The 21,588-nt window shown below is 38.6% G+C and overlaps 3 protein-coding genes across 3 annotated transcripts; all 3 read left to right on the top strand.

Moving 5' to 3' along the window:
• The first annotated feature begins 5,074 nt into the window (after positions 1 to 5,074).
• Positions 5,075 to 5,995, top strand: LOC122645397 (LEAF RUST 10 DISEASE-RESISTANCE LOCUS RECEPTOR-LIKE PROTEIN KINASE-like 2.7). The gene has a single exon (XM_043838705.1). The coding sequence runs from the start codon at positions 5,075 to 5,077 to the stop codon at positions 5,993 to 5,995; it is 921 nt and encodes a 306-aa protein (XP_043694640.1).
• A 3,455-nt stretch (positions 5,996 to 9,450) lies between these two features.
• On the top strand, positions 9,451 to 10,410 carry LOC122645396 (LEAF RUST 10 DISEASE-RESISTANCE LOCUS RECEPTOR-LIKE PROTEIN KINASE-like 2.7). The gene has a single exon (XM_043838704.1). It carries the CDS (start codon positions 9,451 to 9,453, stop codon positions 10,408 to 10,410), a length of 960 nt encoding a protein of 319 aa, XP_043694639.1.
• Positions 10,411 to 12,033: 1,623 nt separating this feature from the next.
• Positions 12,034 to 16,775, top strand: LOC122645395 (LEAF RUST 10 DISEASE-RESISTANCE LOCUS RECEPTOR-LIKE PROTEIN KINASE-like 1.2). Its single transcript, XM_043838703.1, has 3 exons — positions 12,034 to 13,195; positions 15,165 to 15,455; positions 15,585 to 16,775. The coding sequence occupies exons 1-3, from the start codon at positions 12,391 to 12,393 to the stop codon at positions 16,508 to 16,510; spliced, it is 2,022 nt and encodes a 673-aa protein (XP_043694638.1). The 5' UTR covers positions 12,034 to 12,390; the 3' UTR covers positions 16,511 to 16,775.
• The last annotated feature ends 4,813 nt before the right edge of the window (positions 16,776 to 21,588 follow it).

The following is a 21,588-nucleotide window of genomic DNA, read 5'->3' as shown; positions in this document are numbered from 1 at the left end:
AAAATTTTGTAATATGACAAATCTTTAAGATCCGTCATAAAAAATGGGGACACTTTTAGGGCAGTTGGTTTGAGGCTAATAAAGTAAAGTACGTCTAGTATTAGAAAGTTTCAGAGTTTGAGATCTCCTGTTCCTCATCTAATCTAGAATTACTCTCGCCACTTCTGTCAAATAAAAAAAAAGTTACTAATATATGTAAAAATATATATATATAATTAAATTTGATTATGAAATTTAACATATGATTAAATTAAATCATTTTTAAAAGTTCAATATAATGGCCAAATTTACTTAAAGTAATAGGTCAAAGGTCGAATCAAACTCTAGCAATACGGATAGTGATGTTTATATTGGTCTGTTATTGCGCTGTTTCGATCTAGTATCGTATAGGATTAAAAAAAAGATCATTTAATTATCAGTTGATGATACCACCAATCGGCAATCGATATTGATATCAATCTACAAGAATCCTGATAAATATACAATAATATGATGCATACGATACTAATACCTTGATCCATGGATTTAGACGTGGTGCGACTAGACGTGTAGTTTAAATCAAGTATGTGTATGAACCATGCAGTTCAAAGAAACTGGGTTTTGAAAATTGAATTAGTATACAACTCTCATTTTATAATTCAAATTGGGTTATTCAAACCAGGCAACCCAACAATCATACAAGACACCCCCAAAAGGGGAAAAAAGAAAATCAAAAAATAAATAAATATAATAAAATAAGGGAAAATAAAAAAATAGTAGTCTGGAGTCCAGACTCTGGATTGGTTAATTTGCGCTTACCACTTTGGACACGTTCATTTGCTGTGACATAAGTGATTATGTGAAGCCCTTTCGGCTTTCGCTGAGAAAATGTATTATTAAGAAAGAATTAATTAAAATCCAAGACAAAGAAGAATGAATAACTTCAAAGAATTAAATCACAGCTGAGCAATCCATTAATTATTTGATCAACTACACCAAAACTTGTTAATTTGTCTCTCTCTTCCTTCGTAATATTCCCTCCCCATCGATCATATCCATCCCTCTCTCTGAGCTCTGCTGGCTTCTGAGGCCTCAGCCCTGCAGCAGCAGCCATCATGCCTCAACAACCTATCCACCTTTTCCTTCTGCTCCACCTCTTCCTCCACCTACTCTTTATTAACAAATCCAATTGCGTTGCCCATCTGAACTCATCCTCCCGCCTCTGCAATTCAACTCATGACTGCGGCAACGGCGTTATCATCCACTACCCATTCTGGCACCTAAACAATAGAACCTCCAAACTCTACTGTGGTTACCCTGGCTTCGGCCTCTCCTGCTTCGACATCAAACCCCGCATCAAAATCTCTAACAATTACTACTATGTCTCAAACATCAACTACTCCTCTGAAACCTTCACCGCCGTGGACACCGATGTTGTGAATCAAGCATGTCCAAGGCCAACCAAAAACGTTTCCCTCTCTTCCATTCCTAATCTAGTCTACACTCAATTGGATCTCAACCTCACTATCTTCTTCAATTGCACTTCCTACCCTCATCAAACAACCTCTCAGTTGTCTCCCCTCTCGTGCCTCTCGTCTGGTTCTAAACAGTCTTACGTGTTCATGGAGGGAGAGAATCTGGGTGGTGGGTTCGATTGGTATCTCAATTGTGAGGTCAGCGTGGTGGTGCCGGTAAACAACAACATCTCAGGTAATCTGACGGTGACGGGACTGAGCACTGGTTATGCCGGCGCTGTACAATCTGGGTTTCAATTGAATTGGGGAATCGAGAGAAGCTGTGTTGAGTGCGAGGATTCCTATGGGCGTTGTGGGTATAATGTGACGGCCGACGAGTTTCTCTGCTTTTGCTCCGGTGGAGTGTATGGAAGCCCCACTTGCCCCCGACCCCGAGGTTCGTTTCCTCAATACATTACTTCTCTATTCTCTGTTTTAAATGGTAGCTAGGAAGACTTTGTTTCTCTCAACCGTAGGATTGAAATCAAATAAGACAGATACCAATTCATTCCAATCAGCTGGCTGTTGATAACTACTTGCAATATAAAAGCCCACGCATAATCTATTTCTTACCTCCCTATAATTTATTTGGATAACTACTATAATGCTTTAATTTAATTTATTGTATTATTTTTACTGGTTTTTTAGTGTTATATTTTCTTAATCATGGGAAGGGCATTCTATGATTATGTTCACCTAATCATTAGCTTTAACATGATTGATATTTAAGATGGGCGCATTAGATTAGTGACACCTGAGGATTCCTGTACCAAGCAATTGCGCTAGTAGTTGTCTTTGCATGACAAAATATAATTTTAAAAATTTAGAACCATGGAAGAGTGTAAAGTTGTTGTCAAAGTACTATAGACGCATATATATGAAATCTATATTAATACATGAGAGGGTATTTGATTGAAATAACTAGATTCTTAAATTAGACATGGGATTAATCCAAATAATAATCTCTATGTGACCATATAGGAAAAGAATCCTATAATAGGTGTAGAAAACTTTTTTGTTTTCCTGATTTTGTAAGCTAGCTAGGGGATCTGAACCGAGGTGTGGTTTTTTATTTTTTTGAATTTTTTTTTTCACCAATGAATTTTATTTTGCACTTGGTATTGCACCTCCACTACTACCACTACTATTAGCGGTATGGGCCTTCATTGCTTTTGCCACCCATCCTAAACGTGGTACCCATGACCCATATTTTTTCTTTGGTTATTTTCTAATTAATATGTATGTATGTGCTTGAATTTGTGATTACCAGGACCACCAGGAGTAGGAGACTCTTTCATGTCTTTTGCTTCACTTACGTACCCCACCTAGACACGTACAGTTGAGATTCGGATAGTTCTTTCTAGACAAAGTTTTTTCTTCACCCACCGTTCATCCACATTTCTATGGCCATTATTATTCTCTCTCATATTATGGAGGTTCGATATATCCTTCATTGTTTCTTTATGTATTCATCAAAGCCCAACGATGATCATTAGTGAAGAAATTTCTCGTTCATTATGGATTAAGGAAACCTTTGTGGATTATAGTTTGACACCTTGGACAATGTAGGTTTCAACATGTACTAGGATTAGTAATAAAATCTCTATTGATTCTTGGGCCGGCTTATGATTTGTTCACTACTTTTTTTTTGTTAAAAAAAAATTAACCCAATGATTTTAGGATTTTAGTTGACTTCATATACCAGTTGGACTTGTCCACCCATTAGCTTAAGTTTTTAGATTGGATACTTCAACATTATTCTGCCTACAGTCTATAGAGACTTCTTTTGAAGATTTAAAGTTTAACACAAGTTTTTGAGTTAGATACTTCAATATGATTCGGTTTAACTTGTAATTTTCCTATAGGGTTCCGACCCTTCTCGCGTAGTATTCATACGCTAGGCGATCTATTAGAGCTTGATAGCTCTAGGCAGCTATATAGTCGATATTAAGGATAGAATTTGAACTTAATAGTACTCATGCTTGGTTTTAGTGCTGAGAGATTGACGCAGTAGGAAACTGGGAGGTGAGATCTCGATCTAACGCCGACGAACCTTGAATCCACAAGTAGAGATAAAAATAGAAGCTTCTTCTATTCAAGATCAAAATTGATTACAAATGAAAATTGGAAACCCTTATATAGAGAGAGGCTTGTTAACAGAAGAAGAAAACAAAAATTTGAAACTCAAAACTTCGGGGGGCCAGTTTTGCCTTCGAAATGTGCGAAAACACCCTATAACCAAAAGAGCTCGATGAGATCTTCGATTTGATAAATAATTCATCCTATATCGCTTAATACCTCTGAGCAGTTTGGGTGGACTTCTACAAGTCCAACCGGCTCAAGAACTCATTGGATATCTCTTCTACATCAGAGACCAGTTCAGTCTCTAGCTTAGGACCTTAGGTCCAATGTTGAAGTGGGCTTGGGCTTATTTTGGTTGGTCCAAAATAACTCAGATTCTTTTTAACATAACTTCCAAGTTTTTTGATCAGGTGGACTGATGATTGTGGGGTTATAAGTGGCCTTGATGTTCCACCTAGTGACTTAAATCAATCACATGTGATATGAACCATTATATATGTTTTTTTTTTAATAATTTTTATTGAACTCATTTTTCAATATTTTTCAAGAACCCATGAAAACATTGTAGAAGATAGATAATTTGATATTTTAGTTATGATTATATGAAGATGTGGACACCATATCCACCACATATAGGTCCTCCCTAGAGAATTGCCAAGTGATAGTAATTGAGGGTGTGATGGAATAGATTCTTTGTACTGGGATGATTTAAAATTGTGTGATGTTTCTTTCCATATTTCTTATTAAAAAATATTTTCCTTTTAATACCATTACCATTACTATCATCATCATTTTTACTATCACCATACCAATTATTATGATGTTAGTCTAAAGTACACTTAATCAATCAGAGTCTAAGCGAGTTTGGTTCCTTAGCACGTACCAACAGTGACTATACATGTGAGAGCAAACCATCTGTCTTACTTTTACCATTTACAAGGGGAAGAAGGGTTTTTATGAAACAAAATTATAATATCATTTCATTAAAAAAAAAATAAAATATCATTGGCTCTGAGATATACGGTCACCAGTTGGTACGTGTAGATGATCCATTCTCAGCCTAAGCAATAGTGATAATAAATGAAGTATAGTAATTGTGGAAGGCTGCTGGTCCTAATACAAATCAAAACTTGACTTAGTCAAATTTGGGAGCAGCCAATCTATTTGGACTGTTTAGATTTCAAATCTCAAGGAGGAGTTGTTGTTGGATATAAGTAGTCCAAATTACACCTCTTGTGCTTGTGGGTTTTATTTTATTTTTACGGTCCCTTCTTATATTTTAAATTGATTTTTTTTTAAAATCTTCAAGTTGGACCTTTATTCTTCTTTATCGGCTAAAAAGTCCACACAAGTTTGTATTTGAGGAAGTCATTCATCTAATAAGCTAAGTACTACTAGTCCGTAACTCCGGTCTTTCTTTGGTTCCAATAATGTCTTCTTCTATGATCAGTACCTGGTTAGTTCAATCCTTCGCTCAAAAGAATCAATTTCTTCTCAAAATGAAATCCAAAACAATCCTCCCCTCTGATCAACCTCAGTTCTTCTTCGTCATCTACCTCGTCTTCCTCATCATCATCGTTCCTATATCTGTGTGTTGGGGTGAAGAAGATGGATACTCAGACTGCAAAGGCACGTTTGACTGTGGAGACATTAAGGGAGTTGGATATCCTTTCTGGGGAAGCTCTCGACCAGAATACTGTGGCGTTCCCGGTATGGAGCTCAAGTGTTCTACCGATACTAACTCAGCGACCATAGAGATGAATCGTACAACTTACCGGGTTTTGAGTATCGATAGTTGGTCGGCAAGGACTTTGAGGATCGCTCGAATGGATTTCAGTAATGGAATCTGTGGGCAGCAACAAAACACCACCATCGATTTCAATCTCTTCAATTACACAAACAATGATGTCAACTTGACCTTGTTCTATGGTTGCTCCTCCTCATACGTGCCATTCGGAACTGCAACTCCTTCCATAGTTACTTGCAATAATGGATATGGCGTTCCAACTGGTGCGGTCTACTTCAACATCACAAGGGGAGGAGTGGGATCAGATCCAATCGAGACATGCCAAACAAGCGTGGTGGTTACAGTCCTTGGAACAACAGAGCCGGGCCTGGGCACATCAGCATCGGGTCCCACTATCACCGATGCGATAAACCAAGGGTTTGAGGTGGAATGGACTGCGGATGTGATCAACAGCTGTGTAACTTGCAGGGGATCTGGTGGGAGTTGTGGCTATAACTGGACTTCATACCAACCCATTTGTTTCCACCAGTCGAGTAAGTTCTCTCTCCTTTACCATAAGGTAGCCATAAATTTTGTTTCGGTAGCCATGAAATATGTGAATATATCAGTCATTTTGTTAGGGAAATTTTGGTCTAAATCTGAGTTCCAAAGAAAAACTAAAAACTCGGAATGAAATTGATAACTAGGCTTTTGTTTCTCTCTCTCTCTCACAGGTCAAGTGGGTTTGGTTCCCATTTATTTAATCTCCATATCACAATGAGGAATAAGATAAAACTAGTAGTAAAGAACCATTAGAAAGTGAATATAGCTTTTAGAATTCTGACGTTTCATAGGTATTTACTAAAATTAGTGGGTTGCACCAATAAGAGACTGTCGATGTTGGAAGTGCAAGTTTAACTAAGTAGAACACAAAGTGAGCTTCACTTGATAGAGTGGGTTAGCATTTAGGCAGGGCAGGGCAGGGCAGGGCAGGGCAGGGTAGTATATCATTATATTGGGCATTGACTTTCCATATTTTTCTCTAATCCAGCCATCGTTAGTAGCCAATGGAGAGAGATTTTTAGTGTTCTTTCTTCCTTAGACCTAGTAATCTTGATGGTGAAGCCTTTGTCATACCATCTTTCTTCTTCCTTGTTTCAGTATCAATCTCGATCTGTTACTTGTTCTACTAAACTATAACCTTAGAATTCCAGCGTCTCACAGTGAAGGTAATTCATCCATCAAGTTGTACTGGGTTGGTCCATTTGTTTTCTGATTTTTTTTGGAGATACAAGGATGGGGTCGAAGGATCAAAATCCAAACTATGCAAGCTTTCCTCCACTCTCCTCCCCTGAAAAGCGTTGGGCTCCTCTGTGTGTGTTGGACTGCGTGTCTGAACATACATGACCGTATAATGATACGCTACACACTGTGTCAGAGGACCCCAATCCTCCCCTAAAAACACTATTTTATCGGTCAAAGTATTCAAGGAAAGTGGCCTTGGTTTCTCCGACCCTCTACTTTGGAGTCATCTGTGAGATGTGAGTGTCAAGCCAAAAGGCCACCATGAGAACTTTAATAATTCTTATATTTTTTTAATTTGTTTGAATATAATTACGTGCTTTTGTTTTATTGGAAAGAGAACGCCATCTGATCACGTTTGATGGGTGGCCTTTGCGGTCAGACACAATTTTTTGCAAAATGATCATTGCATCTTCAGGGATTTTTGCCTTTTCATTCATGAAAATACAATTGTCATTTTGCACAATACTATGTTTAGATGCAGGGACTACATGCTGCACGCGACCAAGTAGAATTCTTCTCCTTTATTTTATAATCACAAAATAAAACATCGAGATTTTCTTCACCTATGGTAAAGAGAAATCTAAACCCTTTGATCCATATAAGGAAGAGTATTATAATAATAATATATTGTGAAAATTAATGATAACATAAAAGTCTAATGACAAGATTATATCACCATTAGAGAGGAAATTGTCTCTTCTCCACCCGGAAGGATAAACTTGATGCTAAATATAAAACCCAATTAATTAGTTATTTAATATTAAAAGTCCATAACATATGAATCACACGAGCCGGAGTCTATATATTCTCCATCACGAGTCAAATCTCATAAAATAAACAATCTGAATCAAAGTCATCAATTGGACCAATACTCTTTAATTAGTTCCTTCTAATTAGAAAGAAATCTGTTCTCATGCTTTTTTCTCTATTTCATCTCCAATTGTACCTATACTTTCAATTCTTTCTTAGAAAATATCTACTCTCTTGCCATCTCTCTATCACATCTCATTATCAATCTCCTGTAACATTAATGTTTAGTATCTAGCTCATGTGGTTGGCTCATGGACTTGGTCAAGATCAAATTCTTTTGAGATCGAACATCTTTGATCACAGAACTATTATATATTCTTTAACCTCTCTGTGGGTCCCTTGTATGGCTCCTAATGGAAAAAAAGAAAAAATAAATAAGTATCTTAGATAGCCTCTTATCCTAGTAAAACTAACATATTTTGTCCTTCAAAATTAATTCGAGGATACTTTAATTTGTATCTTGTTCTTAGCAGCTTCTTTTGTAAGGTAAATGATCCATTATATCTTTGTCCTTAATTAGAGGAGGTCCAAGTATATCCATGTGTTTCCTATTCTTGAAAATTCAATTTGATTAATCTAACCAGATAGGTGAAGGAGTTTCCAGATTAGACTTTAGAGTCTTTATACGACACTTATTTTACAATTTCAATTATGCTCGAGGACAAAAGTTCCTTCACCCTAAAGTCAGTCTCGGTGTACTTTTCATCAAGTCAATGCATGATGGTCAATTGGGGATATTTCTTTTATTAATTTTTTTTTAATGTTAATCCAAGGTTTAAAGAGCCAAATCTAGCCCGGTTGATATATTCTGATCTGATTTAGATTTGGATTGATCGGAATCAGATGATCTCTCCCTTAATCCTAGTTTTTAAAAGGGGATTGGCCAAGTCAGAACGACCCCGAATAATCCAAATCCACCAATTCGATAATAGGATCATGATTTTGGAGTGTCAAAATCTAACCCAAATCGACTAAAATCGATGTGAGCTTATTGGATCATATTTTGGGCTGGGGTTTTATGACACTGAAACCAAATCGGACTGTACTAAAACCAATAAGATATTGAATCGAACTTACAAAACGGACTGAAACTGAAATAATCCAATACATAACAGTCCAAAATTCATTTAAAAAAAAAAAAAAACACATTTTTCCATACTAACATAAAAAAAACAAATAGTAAATCAAACCGGTAATAAACTGATAAGAAAAGTCGATAGAACTCAAACCCAAACCAAAAAAACGTAATAAAACTGATGCACCCTTATTGGATCATGTTTTAGAATCACTCATTCTCACACTGAAACCGATACAAACCAACCGATTGACACCCCTACCTTTAGTTATTAAGTTTCAACAATCAGTGAATCAGTGATTGAGGGCATGAGATATCCCTACACACAAAGAGAGGTGTTGGTTGAAGCAATTAACACGTGACTTGGTTGCTTTTTTGTCTTTGATTTTTGGATGCTTTTAGCTTATATTCTAGATGCTTTTTCCCTTAAATGAAGTTATATATGATAACCCTCCAACCCCAGCCCTAAAGTGGGCTGTGCATGAAATCACTTCCCTTATAGAGAAGACTTGAAGGAATTCATAGGTAGGATTCAAATAGAATTTTCTAGGTTGAAGGTCCGTAGGCACATCATGTATATATCTACAATTGCACAACCAACATATATTTTTAAGACAATTAGCTCTTAAACGAAGGAAGTTTAGTCATCTACTACTCTTACTATTCCAAATGGAAGACGCAATTTCTTCATCCGAGAGGTTTCCGGGAACTACCAAAAGTCATTCATATCTTTCTGCTAACTTGGTCCAAAGGCCATGCATGTAGTCATAGAAAAGTAACTTAAATGGATTGTGTACATAAGTTGAGGTCATTTATCGATCCCAAACTCCTCCTCCTCCTCCTGAACATATTCTCTATAATTTGAGCTCCATCTAAAGTCTCTCTTCTCTTCATTAGTTTTTGAGTATTGAGAGAGTATTATTGATCCAGTTTCCTTCCTCCTTATGTATATTCCTCAGATGTTGTTCTTCCCATTGATCATCGCCATCTTCATCTTCTTCCCCTTCTCATCATCCTTACCTGAATATGACTATAGATATTCAAACTGCACACCCTCGCAGTTCAAGTGTGGAAATATCCCACAAATGATCAAATACCCTTTCAATGCAAATACAAGACGAGATTACTGTGGGTACCCAGAATTTGATCTTCAATGCGTGGGAAACCAGAAAGCTACGATTACGATTGAAACACAAGACTACCGTGTTCTTGATATCATTACTGATAACCGAACCATGAAGATCGTCAAGAATGGTTTATCTGAAGATTCAATTTGCACTTCCGGCGGCGGCGGAGGAGTCCTTGTAAACACCACCTTCAATTACACCATCTTCAATTATGCTTCTGGTTACATCAATTTGACTCTATTCTTCGGTTGCGCTTCCAACTCCTCCGTCATGGTTAATGGAAATCCGAAACCAGTTAAAGTGGGTGATGTTACTTGCAGCGTCAATAATGGGGAGGGTAGTAGTGGCTTAGTTCCATTTACAGTCGGATTCGATGAAGTCCAAGCAGAAGAACTTTCCATGAAAGGAGGCTGCAACAGAATTGTCATCGTTCCTGTTCATGAAACGAATGTAGAGGAGATTCTATATAATTCGTCAGCTCTTGGCACAATTCTTGTTGGGGGTTTCGTGTTGCAGTGGTTTGCCATCGTTGATGGAGACTGTGCGATGTGCATGGAATCGGGTGGGACATGTGGTTATAACACCACTTTGGGCAAACCTACTTGCTTTTGCACCGATCAAGCTTACGATACTATGTGTCCCCAACCCCAAGGTACGTATTACTACGTCCACCTCTTCGTCTCATTTGCTTCCTATTCTTCTTCTTATATACATACTATCTCAGCAATCCTCATTCCTCGCCATGGTTTTAAGAATCGGGAATTGATCGATTCGGATCAAAATCAGCTGTGATCGATCCTGATTTCCACCAATCCGACACCACCGCTGATTCACACCCAAAGACCTTCTTACATATTGATATATATGTCTGTATTGGTTGTATTCTATACCTATAATTGGTCCATACGGATCACCCGATACAATAAGTATATGATTGTTTTTTTTTTGTTAAATGAAAAAAAAAAATGGTGAATTGATACACATTAAGGATCCATTATGCTATCAGTAACAGTTTCATCGACGATCAATATCAATCATGATACGGTGAACTAAATCCCTGCTTGTAGATGTCAAATAGAAAGATGTATGATAAGAGATTTATATGATAACGTATTAAATAATAAGAAGAAGAAGGTTCTTTGAGCAAATGGCATAGGGACAGCGAAACGGGAATTTGTACATGGGAAGGTCGAAGGTTCTTATTTCATTGAGTAGAGTGATACATGTAGTTGGCTCAGAGAATCTTTTCCCTAATTAGTATCATTGATATATTTATGTGTGCCTCCCCTCTTTGGATTATCTGCAAGAAATAGAAGTTAAGAATTTAGAACGGTGGGAGTTAGCCGTTCTTGGATTCTCATATTATAAGAAGATAGATTTCAAATTGAAAAACCATCCATTGGATTGGAGCCGCCGTGATTGAAGGAGAAGTGTTTTTTGACTTTGTGAAAGTGGGAAGCGATCTACCTACCTCAGCTCCTCAACAGTCAATACCAATAACCTATTAAGTACGTAAATTTCAATATTTGTTCAGGTAGGGTTAACTTACTTCCACACCTATTAATTTGTCTTTGCTTGTAAGATCACCGCCGAACTAGCTGGCCTTCGTCTTGTCCCAGGGTAGGATTTTTATGAATCGGGATCGCATTCGGCTCGTCGATCCTTAAATGAAAATAATGTTAGGACATATTTTGACCGATTATAACTGATTTTACACCGATTCCGAATCTCAATTCTAAGTTTATAATCTCTGTATTGTCGTCATCTCTTCATCTAATTCCCTTTTGAATATGCAAGAGGCATTCTTGGTAATCAAAAGTCTCAATTCATCATTAATACTTGCCGTCCATGTCTCTTTGAGAAAGCAGAAGACGTTTCTTCTATTTCCCCCTCCCCCTCCCTAAGTCAACACCCTTCGGTTCAACAAAGCAAAACAGATCAAAGTTCAAACTACCAGAATTGCCCCTGTTTCACTACATATTTTCCCAGTTGCCCTAACTTGCATGGCAAGGGAAACACCATTTTAAAGAGTCAAGACTCAAAGAGTACAAACATTGCTTTCTCCTAGTGGGCTGGTCCTCCCCTATATAACCACTTTGAACCCATATAAAGAAAAAAAAGATTATTCCAATTGGATGGTCCATGCTCAAACATCTGTTACAAAAGATGATTCCTTTGAAGCTTTGATTAAGTCTAGTTTATTTTTCTTTTTCTTTTTAGACATATTCTCATATTTGACTATATAGAAGATGTAGAATTCCTTCTCCACTGATGATGCGATCTTATGATTGGATTTTGGATTCATAGTTAACTTCGATTCTCCATTTATTCATGGTCACAAATACCCCTATCTCGTGAGTTCAATTAAACGATTTAAAAGCCTATGGTGAAAAGATTCTTCCTTCACCATGGGTCCATATATATGCTTGAAACTGAGCTGTTGCTTCCAGATGCACCATTATAAATATATATATAGATAGATGCTTTTGTCTTTTGTTAGTTGGGAGGGAACTTTTCCCAATTTCTCTACTCTAGATCTCCAATCAATGGAGACATACCTGAAATTAGTTCAAACCAGAGGAACAAAGGGAAGCTAAAAATTAAAATAAGATGGTGTCACGAAGTCAAACTCGCACCAACCCACAAAGGAGCAATCGCCAATTCACCATTCAACAATGATTCCTCTCCTCGTTTTCCTTACATCTCCCCCCCATCTAATTTCCTCTCTTCTTACGCTCTCCTCCCCTGTTTTCTTTGATCCCTTCTTCCCAAATGAGTTACTCTTTCAGTGACAGGAATTTCTTCCCTGAATTGATGAATACCACCCTCTTCCTCCTTCTTCTCCTTCTCTTCAGTGCCGTAATTCAAGAAGCCAAATCAGTAGACCCAAAATTCGAAGCTTGCGAGCCTCAGAGCTGTGGCCATGGTCCAAACATAAGTTTTCCTTTCTGGATTCCTCTTGTGCATAAAAACTACTGCGGCAACCCAGGTTACGAGATAACCTGCTTGGACAATGAACCAACCCTCCTGATTACCGACGAAAACTACCTCATCAGAGACATCTTCTATGCTAACCACTCGCTTCTGATGGTGAACAGCGAAGCAGAGTCCAACAGTTGCCCTGTTCCTCTGCATAATTTTACCCTCAACAATACTCCTTTCGAGTTCGGTCACACACCCTCTAATCTCTTATTCTTCTATAACTGCACAAAACCCATCTCCTCAGAGTATCAATTCCCTGTTAATTGTTCGACCAATGTTACTGGGAATCATTCGTTCGCCTTGTTTGAAAACGATTTGGGATGGCCGTACCTGAATTATACTTTTCACACCTGCAAGTCTACAGTGAGTGCACCCGTAGACATGACTGGTATGAGTTCAAAGGATTTGGTAGGGACGAGCTACTCGGATTTGTTAAGTAGAGGGTTTATGTTGGAATGGACTGAGAGTAGTAATTGCAGTAAATGCGACGCAAGCGGTGGTCGCTGTGGATATTACAAGAAACAGTTCTTGTGCCTTTGCCCCAATGGATCCAATGGCCAAAGCTGCACAGGTAAGTCCTCATCCACCATTCCCAATTCTTCTTTCTCTTGAGTATATATTTTTTTCGATTAATCTATCAAACTTTTTTTTTTAACATTTTGCTTTTATTGTTTCTTTGCATTAATCCATCTTAGCATCCATTGGAGGTTTTTGATTGATATGTCAAAGGAGGGCAGATTACCTGCCTTAGTGGTCCATTTATTCTATTCTCTGTAGGGGTCCCTAAAAAAATGCAGGATCTTGCCATCTGTATATTTAGCATATATCCAACGGTCAGGATCTTCTGTCATTCCAATACTTAGGTGATTAGACACTGTTCAAAGTTGAATAAAATGAGAACAGAATCAGATAATTCAAACTTATTCATCAACTGGTTAGGTAAAGCCTAGTTAGAGGATATTATTTAATTATAACTCATCAGTCCTTTTCATTTCATTGCATCCTTCTTTTTTAAGTCTTTTTTTTTATCCCCATTTTTTGGTGTTGTTCATTTGTGAGAAGATGACAGAAAAGAATGGCTTCGATGAGAAGTTTTATGACTGGAAAGTTGAAGGTCAAATTTGAAATATGTAGGATATTATATATTGAATAGCTTGGACGGTTCTGTCTCTATGGGACTTGTGGGGACATATATATATATATATAATATAGTCTTAGTTGTATATTAAATTTTCTCAGATATGGTCTCTGCCTTAGGTTGGACGGCTGTGACTTTCCCAACAGCCGTAATTCTTTTTTTTTAAAAATTTTTTTGGCTAGAAAGAACAGCTGTAAGTCTTACGAAACGAAACCAAGTCAAAGCAAATCTCTTGATTCCCTCCCTACTATGAACCATGCTCCATACGGCTCTCTTTCTCTCTTCAAAATGTATGAGCAGACTTGGATTAAAATCCTCTACAATGTGGGTATCTTGTGATATAGTGCAGTGCGGGCCTAAGAGCTCGACACATGAAAAAAGCTTTATCCAATGATGCGAATTCGATTCAAGGTAGTTTTTTTTTCTTTCTTCTTGAGCTCGGTACCGTTGGATGTCGTATCATCCACGTGTCAAGCTTTCAGGCCCATACTGCAGTGCACCAGAAGATTAGGACACTGTAGATAATTTATTTTTCCGAGCAGACCTATTCGTGTTGGGCAAGCCATCTTCAATGTGGTTTCTAAGAAAATCGATATCCGTCCATCCATTGGCCAATACCATATTGATGTAACAGTCTATGGTAAGGGTAAAATGGTCCAAAATTCAATTTATTTTTTTTAAAAATGAGACAGAACCGTTTGATACGGGCCTATCGACAGAGACCAATACCAACACCAATACCAATACGGATATTTAAAACCATGATCCTCACCATGCTTAGTGGATATGATTTACCTATTATTTCTATAAGTTATTCTTGGTGTAACCAAGCTTGATTACAGTAGAACTTTTTTCAATTTTGTTTTAATCCCCACATGCTGATTTAGAACATATTAAAACAAAGGTTACATAGATCATTTTACCAAGCTATACTTAAATAAAGTAGTTTGTATTTTAATGGGAATGAGGGGCATTATGGTAAAATTCATGAACAAGCAAGTCTAGCTCAATTTTTTTTTTTTTCAATCACTGATGAGATTGAGATTTTTTGTGAGAGATCCACATTCAGAGTTGATTATTCAAACTGATAATCTGTTCGTTCTCATGATTTTGTGGCAGAGAACACCCTACCTTGGCCAGCGATTCTTGGAATAGGTAACACTCGTCTTGTAGTTTCAATATTTGAATTTAATGTTCGAACTCATTGTTATAATTCTAAGAATGGATTTTTTTTTTTCCTATTATTTTGGACTTAGACTGTGTTTGGTATGTATTTTCGGGATAGATTCTAGGTTTACAATGCATTCTGAAACGAAAAAATAAAAAAGAATCAGTTTTCAGAATACATTCTAATAGATCCAAAATCTATTCCGGCCAATTGCTAAAGACTCCTTTATTGATCATTCTATTTCATTATCTTTCTTAGTCTTTGGCTGTCTTGCTGGGGTAATCCTTTTATCATGCCTGTTCTTCGTCATCTACCGACGACGCCATCCCAAGGAAGGCCTCTTCACTCCATTCAAAAGCAAAAGCACCTCTGTTTCTACAACTTCTCTCTCTAGAAAATTCACTTCCAAATCCTCCTTGAAGGACATTGAAAAGGGCAGCACCTACTTCGGAGTTCATGTCTTCAATTATGCTGAACTTGAAGAAGCAACTAACAACTTCAATTCTAGTAAAGAACTTGGAGATGGTGGCTTTGGCACTGTATACTATGGTGAGTAAGAAGCTAGAAACAACATCTTTTATTGTGTTTTTATGGCTAGCTAGGCTTTATATATTTCACCCTTCTTCGATCACCACCTTAATTAATGGAGCATCATTTTCTTCCAATTTTCTTGTCCAGGCAAACTCAAGGATGGTCGTGAGGTTGCAGTTAAGCGCCTTTATGAAAACAACTACAGACGAGTTGAACAATTCATGAATGAAGTTGAGATCCTTACTCGTTTACGCCATCAAAACCTTGTCAAGCTCTATGGTTGCACCTCACGACATAGCCGTGAACTCCTCCTTGTTTATGAGTTCATTCCTAATGGTACTGTGGCTGATCATCTTCATGGTAATAGATCAGAAGCTGGGTCAGTCACTTGGCCTACCCGGATGAGCATTGCCATAGAGACAGCAAGTGCACTGGCTTTCCTCCATGCTTCTGATGTTATACACCGTGATGTGAAAACTACCAACATTCTCCTTGACAGCAATTTTGGTGTTAAAGTTGCAGATTTCGGGCTCTCCCGTCTCTTCCCCACAGATGTTACCCATGTCTCCACTGCACCACAGGGGACTCCAGGGTATGTAGACCCTGAGTATCATCAATGCTACCAGCTTACAGACAAGAGTGATGTATATAGCTTTGGTGTGGTCTTGATTGAGCTCATATCATCAAAGCCTGCTGTAGATATCAATAGGCATCATAATGAGATTAATTTGGCTAACATGGCTATCAACAAGATCCAAAATCAAGCATTGCATGAGTTGGTTGATCCATCTCTTGGGTTTGAATCAGATAATGCAGTAAAGATGATGACAACATCAGTGGCAGAGTTGGCATTTCGTTGTCTGCAACTTGAGAAGGAATTGAGGCCTTCCATGGATGAGGTGTTGGAGACTTTGAAGGGAATTGAGAAGGAAGACTACAAAGTGGAGAAGGCAAAGTTAGTTATTCAGACAGACAAAATAGGGTTGTTGAAGACTATTGATCCACCATTTTCGCCGGATTCCGTTACCGATAAGTGGGTCAGCCTGTCCACTACACCTAATACCAGTGCCTAGGTTTGATTCCCCTTCACATTATGCATTCAAGATTTCCAAGTACATGGGAAGAGTATGTTGTACTGTCATAATCAGATTCAAATTAGTTAGATTGTAATTTAGCTTCTTTTCGTCATCGATCTGCCTGTATTTTTATTACAATAGTAACATCACTGGTAGCAGTATTATGGCTTGGGGGCATTGTACATAGTACTTAAAAGGAGTATATGTGCCATTCCTGATTACTTTGATGTGCAGAAAATTTTGTTGAAGTGTTTTCTGATCACAGGAAGGATTTTTCTGCCTTTTTCTTTTGTAAACAACCGAAAACTGTTTTGCTTTTTCAGTCATGTGGCATAGTTTTCCAAAACAGATACAGGCATACATACATACATAACTACATGCTTGAGAATTGAGACATCAAAATGCATTCACTCTTGACCAAAAGTTATTAGGTGCTTGGAATTTAAGAAACAGAAAATATTAAAGAATGCTTACAGAGAAATAATTTTTGAAGGGAAACAGATGGGCACACTGCCGATATACCATAAGCTAGTGTCCGTTGCATCTATCTTTCTCTTCCCCCTTTTGACATGATGAGTTCCCTGCCCCACTATATGATGCTTATCCAACACTCCCATTGGTACTACACAAGGGCTATGAGCCTATCCCTCTCACCTTTTTAAAATATGTAACTACGAAAAACATTATTCTTTCAAAATGAAGCATAGAACATAGCCCTTCAAAGGGGTGGGGGAGGAATCCCTACATAGCTAGGCTTTCTTCTAGATAGGTCATTTGGCACTAATATTTGAATTATATAATTCATTTGACACTAAAACCTTGTGTTGTATTTGAAACGAATTTAAGATTCAAAAAATGTGTTCGTATGTTTTGATTTACAAAAGGTTTTTGATTCTCCACAAATGTGTTTCAAAAGTAGTCTGTACATTTTTTAGCTGGTGGAAGATAGACAACAGATAGGCGGTTGACCAACCATCATCTAGCTATAGTCCAGATGAAGTTTCCCAAGAGCATTACTGTTACTAATACAGTAGGAAGTATGGGGGCTAGATCTTGTTATAGCACTCACGACCCTCGAATCCTCAAGGTAAAGAAAATCCTAATTTCAATGGGAAGAAGAGCATACAAAGAAATTTCGTCCATAAACTTTAAGATAATTTATATTGTTCAAAACGACCCTTATATAGGGAGGTCGGATTACAAAAGAATAGGAAACCTAAATAAAACAGGAAACAAACAAATATAGAAAAAATAAAATAGGAAACTAAGATTTCTAAATTGCACCCAAAACTTTAGAGGCTCAGTAGACCCCTTAAACAATAGAGATTTGACCCCGAAACTTCACTTTTGATGAAATTGGTCAGCCTGTAGAGAATTGGCTGATGTTTCGAAAGGTTTTATGGCTCTCGTAACTCTACCCGAGTCAAAAGTTACAACATCTATTGGAATGGCTTAGAGGGGTTGTTACATCTTGAAGAACAATTCACAAAGACCCGGTTCGTATCATTGGGGCATCTAAAATCTTAAGGAGAGTGATCGATGGGGCTAGTGGCTCGACTCAACCCCATCACTCATGTTTTCAGATTTTGATGCATTTATCCAAAAAAAAAAAAAAAAAAGATTTTGATGCCATGTATGTAATGTATGCCTGATGTCGTCTACAATGATTTGTCTATGGTACAGATAAGTATGGTACTAAGTTGTTGTTGTTGCTCCCCTATGTTAATTTTGAGAAACTTTCAATCACGTCCCTATGGTTACCCAAACTCCCTACTTAAAAGTTTTTTTTCTTCTAATTATCTAAAAAAAGAGCAAACCCTCACCTCTCTTTCTCCCCTATAAATTTAAAATCCCTAAAGTATCCTTGCTCCCCTTCCCTCCCCTCCTAGCACCCATTCCCACAACCTCTCTTCGACATCTCCCTCGCCCTCCATTTTGCCACCACTTCTCACCCATTCCTTCCCCTCTACCATGAGCCACCCCTGCCCTAGGGGTGTCAAAAGTTGGCCCGTATTGGTAGGCATTGATAAATTGCTGAATCAACCGGTTGACGTCCTAGACTAGCCCGATTGGATACTAACCGTATCGGGCTCAAGCACCGATAGATTGATAATTGAGCGTTCTCCGTGCAAGGTGGTGGGCCAACGATTGCCCGATTGGAACCGATCAAATTTTGTGAAAGACTGATTTGGCGGGTTTGTTTCGATAGACAAGAGTGGGATACCTGGATGTTTATAATTTGATTAGCCAGTTGAAACCCTTTTAACTTGCTTATAACCCGTTTTGGGACCGTTATAGCCCATTTAAGGACCATTTATAGACCAATTAGTCAATAAGGTCCATTACAGCTTGGTAGCTGACCAACCAAAAAGAAACATGTGCCTACCCTGACTTATGAAGCTTGATTACCTCAAAAGGCGGAAACAATCCAGGGCCTTAAAATGGTGTGGACCAATTAGATCCGAAGGAAATTGACAGGGCCTGGCCGATTGACACCCATACCCTCTCCGAAGTCTGATCCGGATCTGTCCTAAATCGATTAGGATCAGTGAGGAATTAATCAGAATCGGCCCAAAGTTACCCTAACCCTAGCTTTTGAAATGGGATCGGCCAGAATCGGGTCCGGTCGCAAGGGATTCCGATTCAAGCCTGCCGATCTGATCCCTATTTTTAAAGTCCTGCTCCCGGCGGCCCCTAAAACCTGAGCTGCTCTCGATCGAAAACTCCTCAGAAATCTGAGGTCCTCATACCATAAAATATCAGGCTTGGCCTTGGTTGGCTGCATCGACCCTCGTTGTATGATGTCCCTTGGAAGGGTTTCTGTCATCGACTCCGACAAAAATGTGTTGCCGATGTGGGTGCACTGTTGGAATCCCCAGCGAAATTGACGATACCAAGTGCAAACGCAGCGGTGTCCTCCACTGGGTCATCATCAGCGCCATAGGTTTCTGCAAATCCTTCAATCCCCTCAACGTCTCCATCGGCGACATGAAATTGCTCGTCAGCATCTTCGACTCCATCTCCTCTGGTGGTATTTTCCTCTCGCTTACCACTATTGCCAGCAACTATCCAATCCTTTCCTGGGTCTGGATCCTGGTTATGTCGCCATGTTCGAGTTCTCAAACGCGTGGAAGATGCGTTTCAGCTCCGAGAAGGTAGAAATGGCAGCTTCGAAGAGTCGATCGAATCGGTCCGATTCGAATCGTTTGGGGATCGGATCGTCGGAGTTGCTTTTGCCTTTAAAGGGTAAGTGTTCAGAAAAAATTAAACAGGAATGTTTTATGCTGTTCACACTCTCATCACTAATAAGGCATAGTTGAGCTTTAGAATTACTATACATCTGAATTAAATCAAGTTCAACAGGTAAAAATAGAGCACAAAAAAACTTAGTTGAGGTTGAGGGGATAAAAAGGACATGGCCAAGAAAATTTTAATGTAGTTATGGTTACCGTACCTTTCTCGGATAGATGTTATTAGAATCCTTTCACCTGGAAATAACTCTGAAAGCAATCAATATTTCCATCGTTGAATCTGATTTAGAGCAGATGAACAAATTGGGGGAGTAGGCGTCCAAAGAGCGAAGATATGCTATTTTGGGAACTGGAGAGAAGAGCATTGCCCAAGTCTCCGTCCATGACTTCACCCTCTACTGCTACTTCTGGTTTTCTAAGTCCACGTTGGGTTTTTTGTTTTGAGGCGGGGGATCAAGACCGGAGTCTCCCTCCATCCATGGCTCCATTACTACCAAATTTCCACCACATACAATCGACGCGTTTTTCCTTTTCTCTGTCTCTGTCTGTCTGCACCTTCTTTCACTCCACTCTATAATTCAAACTTTTAACTGTTAGTTCCATCTAATCACTCAGGTAAGTCCAATAGCAAATGAAATAAATCGTATTAAAAAGAGTAGACGAGCAGTATACTTTTTCACTACGTACCAATTCGTAATCAATGCTCCATTACAAGAATAATATTAAGCTCTATCTACTGTTTCTCACCAAGAAAACCTTCCACCCCAAGCGAGACGTTTCATGCAAGCCCAAGGCTGCTGATGACTTTTCAAAGTAACGTAACGTTAGCCAAATCCAAATGGATGAGATATTGTTTTTTAGAGAAGACTGGAAAATCTAGTCTTGCTGGTCAACTGGAAAGGTGTGGAGGAAATTTCTGCTTGGATGATTATTGATCATTTCATTCATGTCCGTCGATTTCAGGTAGGAAAACCCACATCCAAGCATTTAGCTATCCACTGAACAGCCTCCATATTGTTTTTGTTATTCTTATTGGTCCGAGTCAGTCAGTCAGTCAGTCAGTAAATTGGCGCGTCTGACTCCTGACCACCGGCAGTGGTAATAGAAAAGAAATATTATTAGATTACTAACAACAACAACAACAACATAGCAGGAGGAGGAGGAGTGAGTGAGTGAGTTTGTAGGTAGGATGGGTTCTCCCTCAATATTGTCTTCATCCCATGCCTCTTCCTTTCTTCTTTCTTCTTTCCCTTTCTTCTTCTTCTTCTTCTTACTTGTGTCCTCGCAGCTTTCACTCGGATCAGCAGCTGAAGATAACGTGTTGTTCCAACGCTGTACTCCCTTCCGCTACAATTGTGGGGTACACAACTTCGGTTACCCCTTCTCCAATGCATCTATGGTGGACTGCGGGTTAGCCATCATCGATTGTGTTGACAACTCAACAGCATTTGTCAAGTCTGACGATGAAAATCCACACCGGTTTGAGGTGTTTAACAGCATCGGCAATGACCACGATGATGAGACGATGGTAATTCATGACACAAAATTCACGCACCTCATACAATCGTACAGCTGCTATAACCTCTACAATTTCGCTCTCCCACCCATTTCCGGTCGTCATCTTTCCTTCAACCTGATCGACTCCATTAATTTTACCTTTCGAATATGCCCTCCTCCTCCTACTACCACCCACGACATACCACAACACGATAATGGTCTCATGGGTGGTTACATACACTGCGGAGACACTGGTCTGCACTTTTCCTCCACCTTATATCCTCCTATTGTGGAACCTCCTCCATCTGCATCTCCTCCTCCTCCTGC

The sequence above is a fragment of the Telopea speciosissima genome, chromosome 11, assembly GCF_018873765.1.
Source record: "Telopea speciosissima isolate NSW1024214 ecotype Mountain lineage chromosome 11, Tspe_v1, whole genome shotgun sequence".
NCBI classification, from domain to species: Eukaryota; Viridiplantae; Streptophyta; class Magnoliopsida; order Proteales; family Proteaceae; genus Telopea; species Telopea speciosissima.
This window is presented reverse-complemented; position numbering and strand designations above follow the sequence as displayed.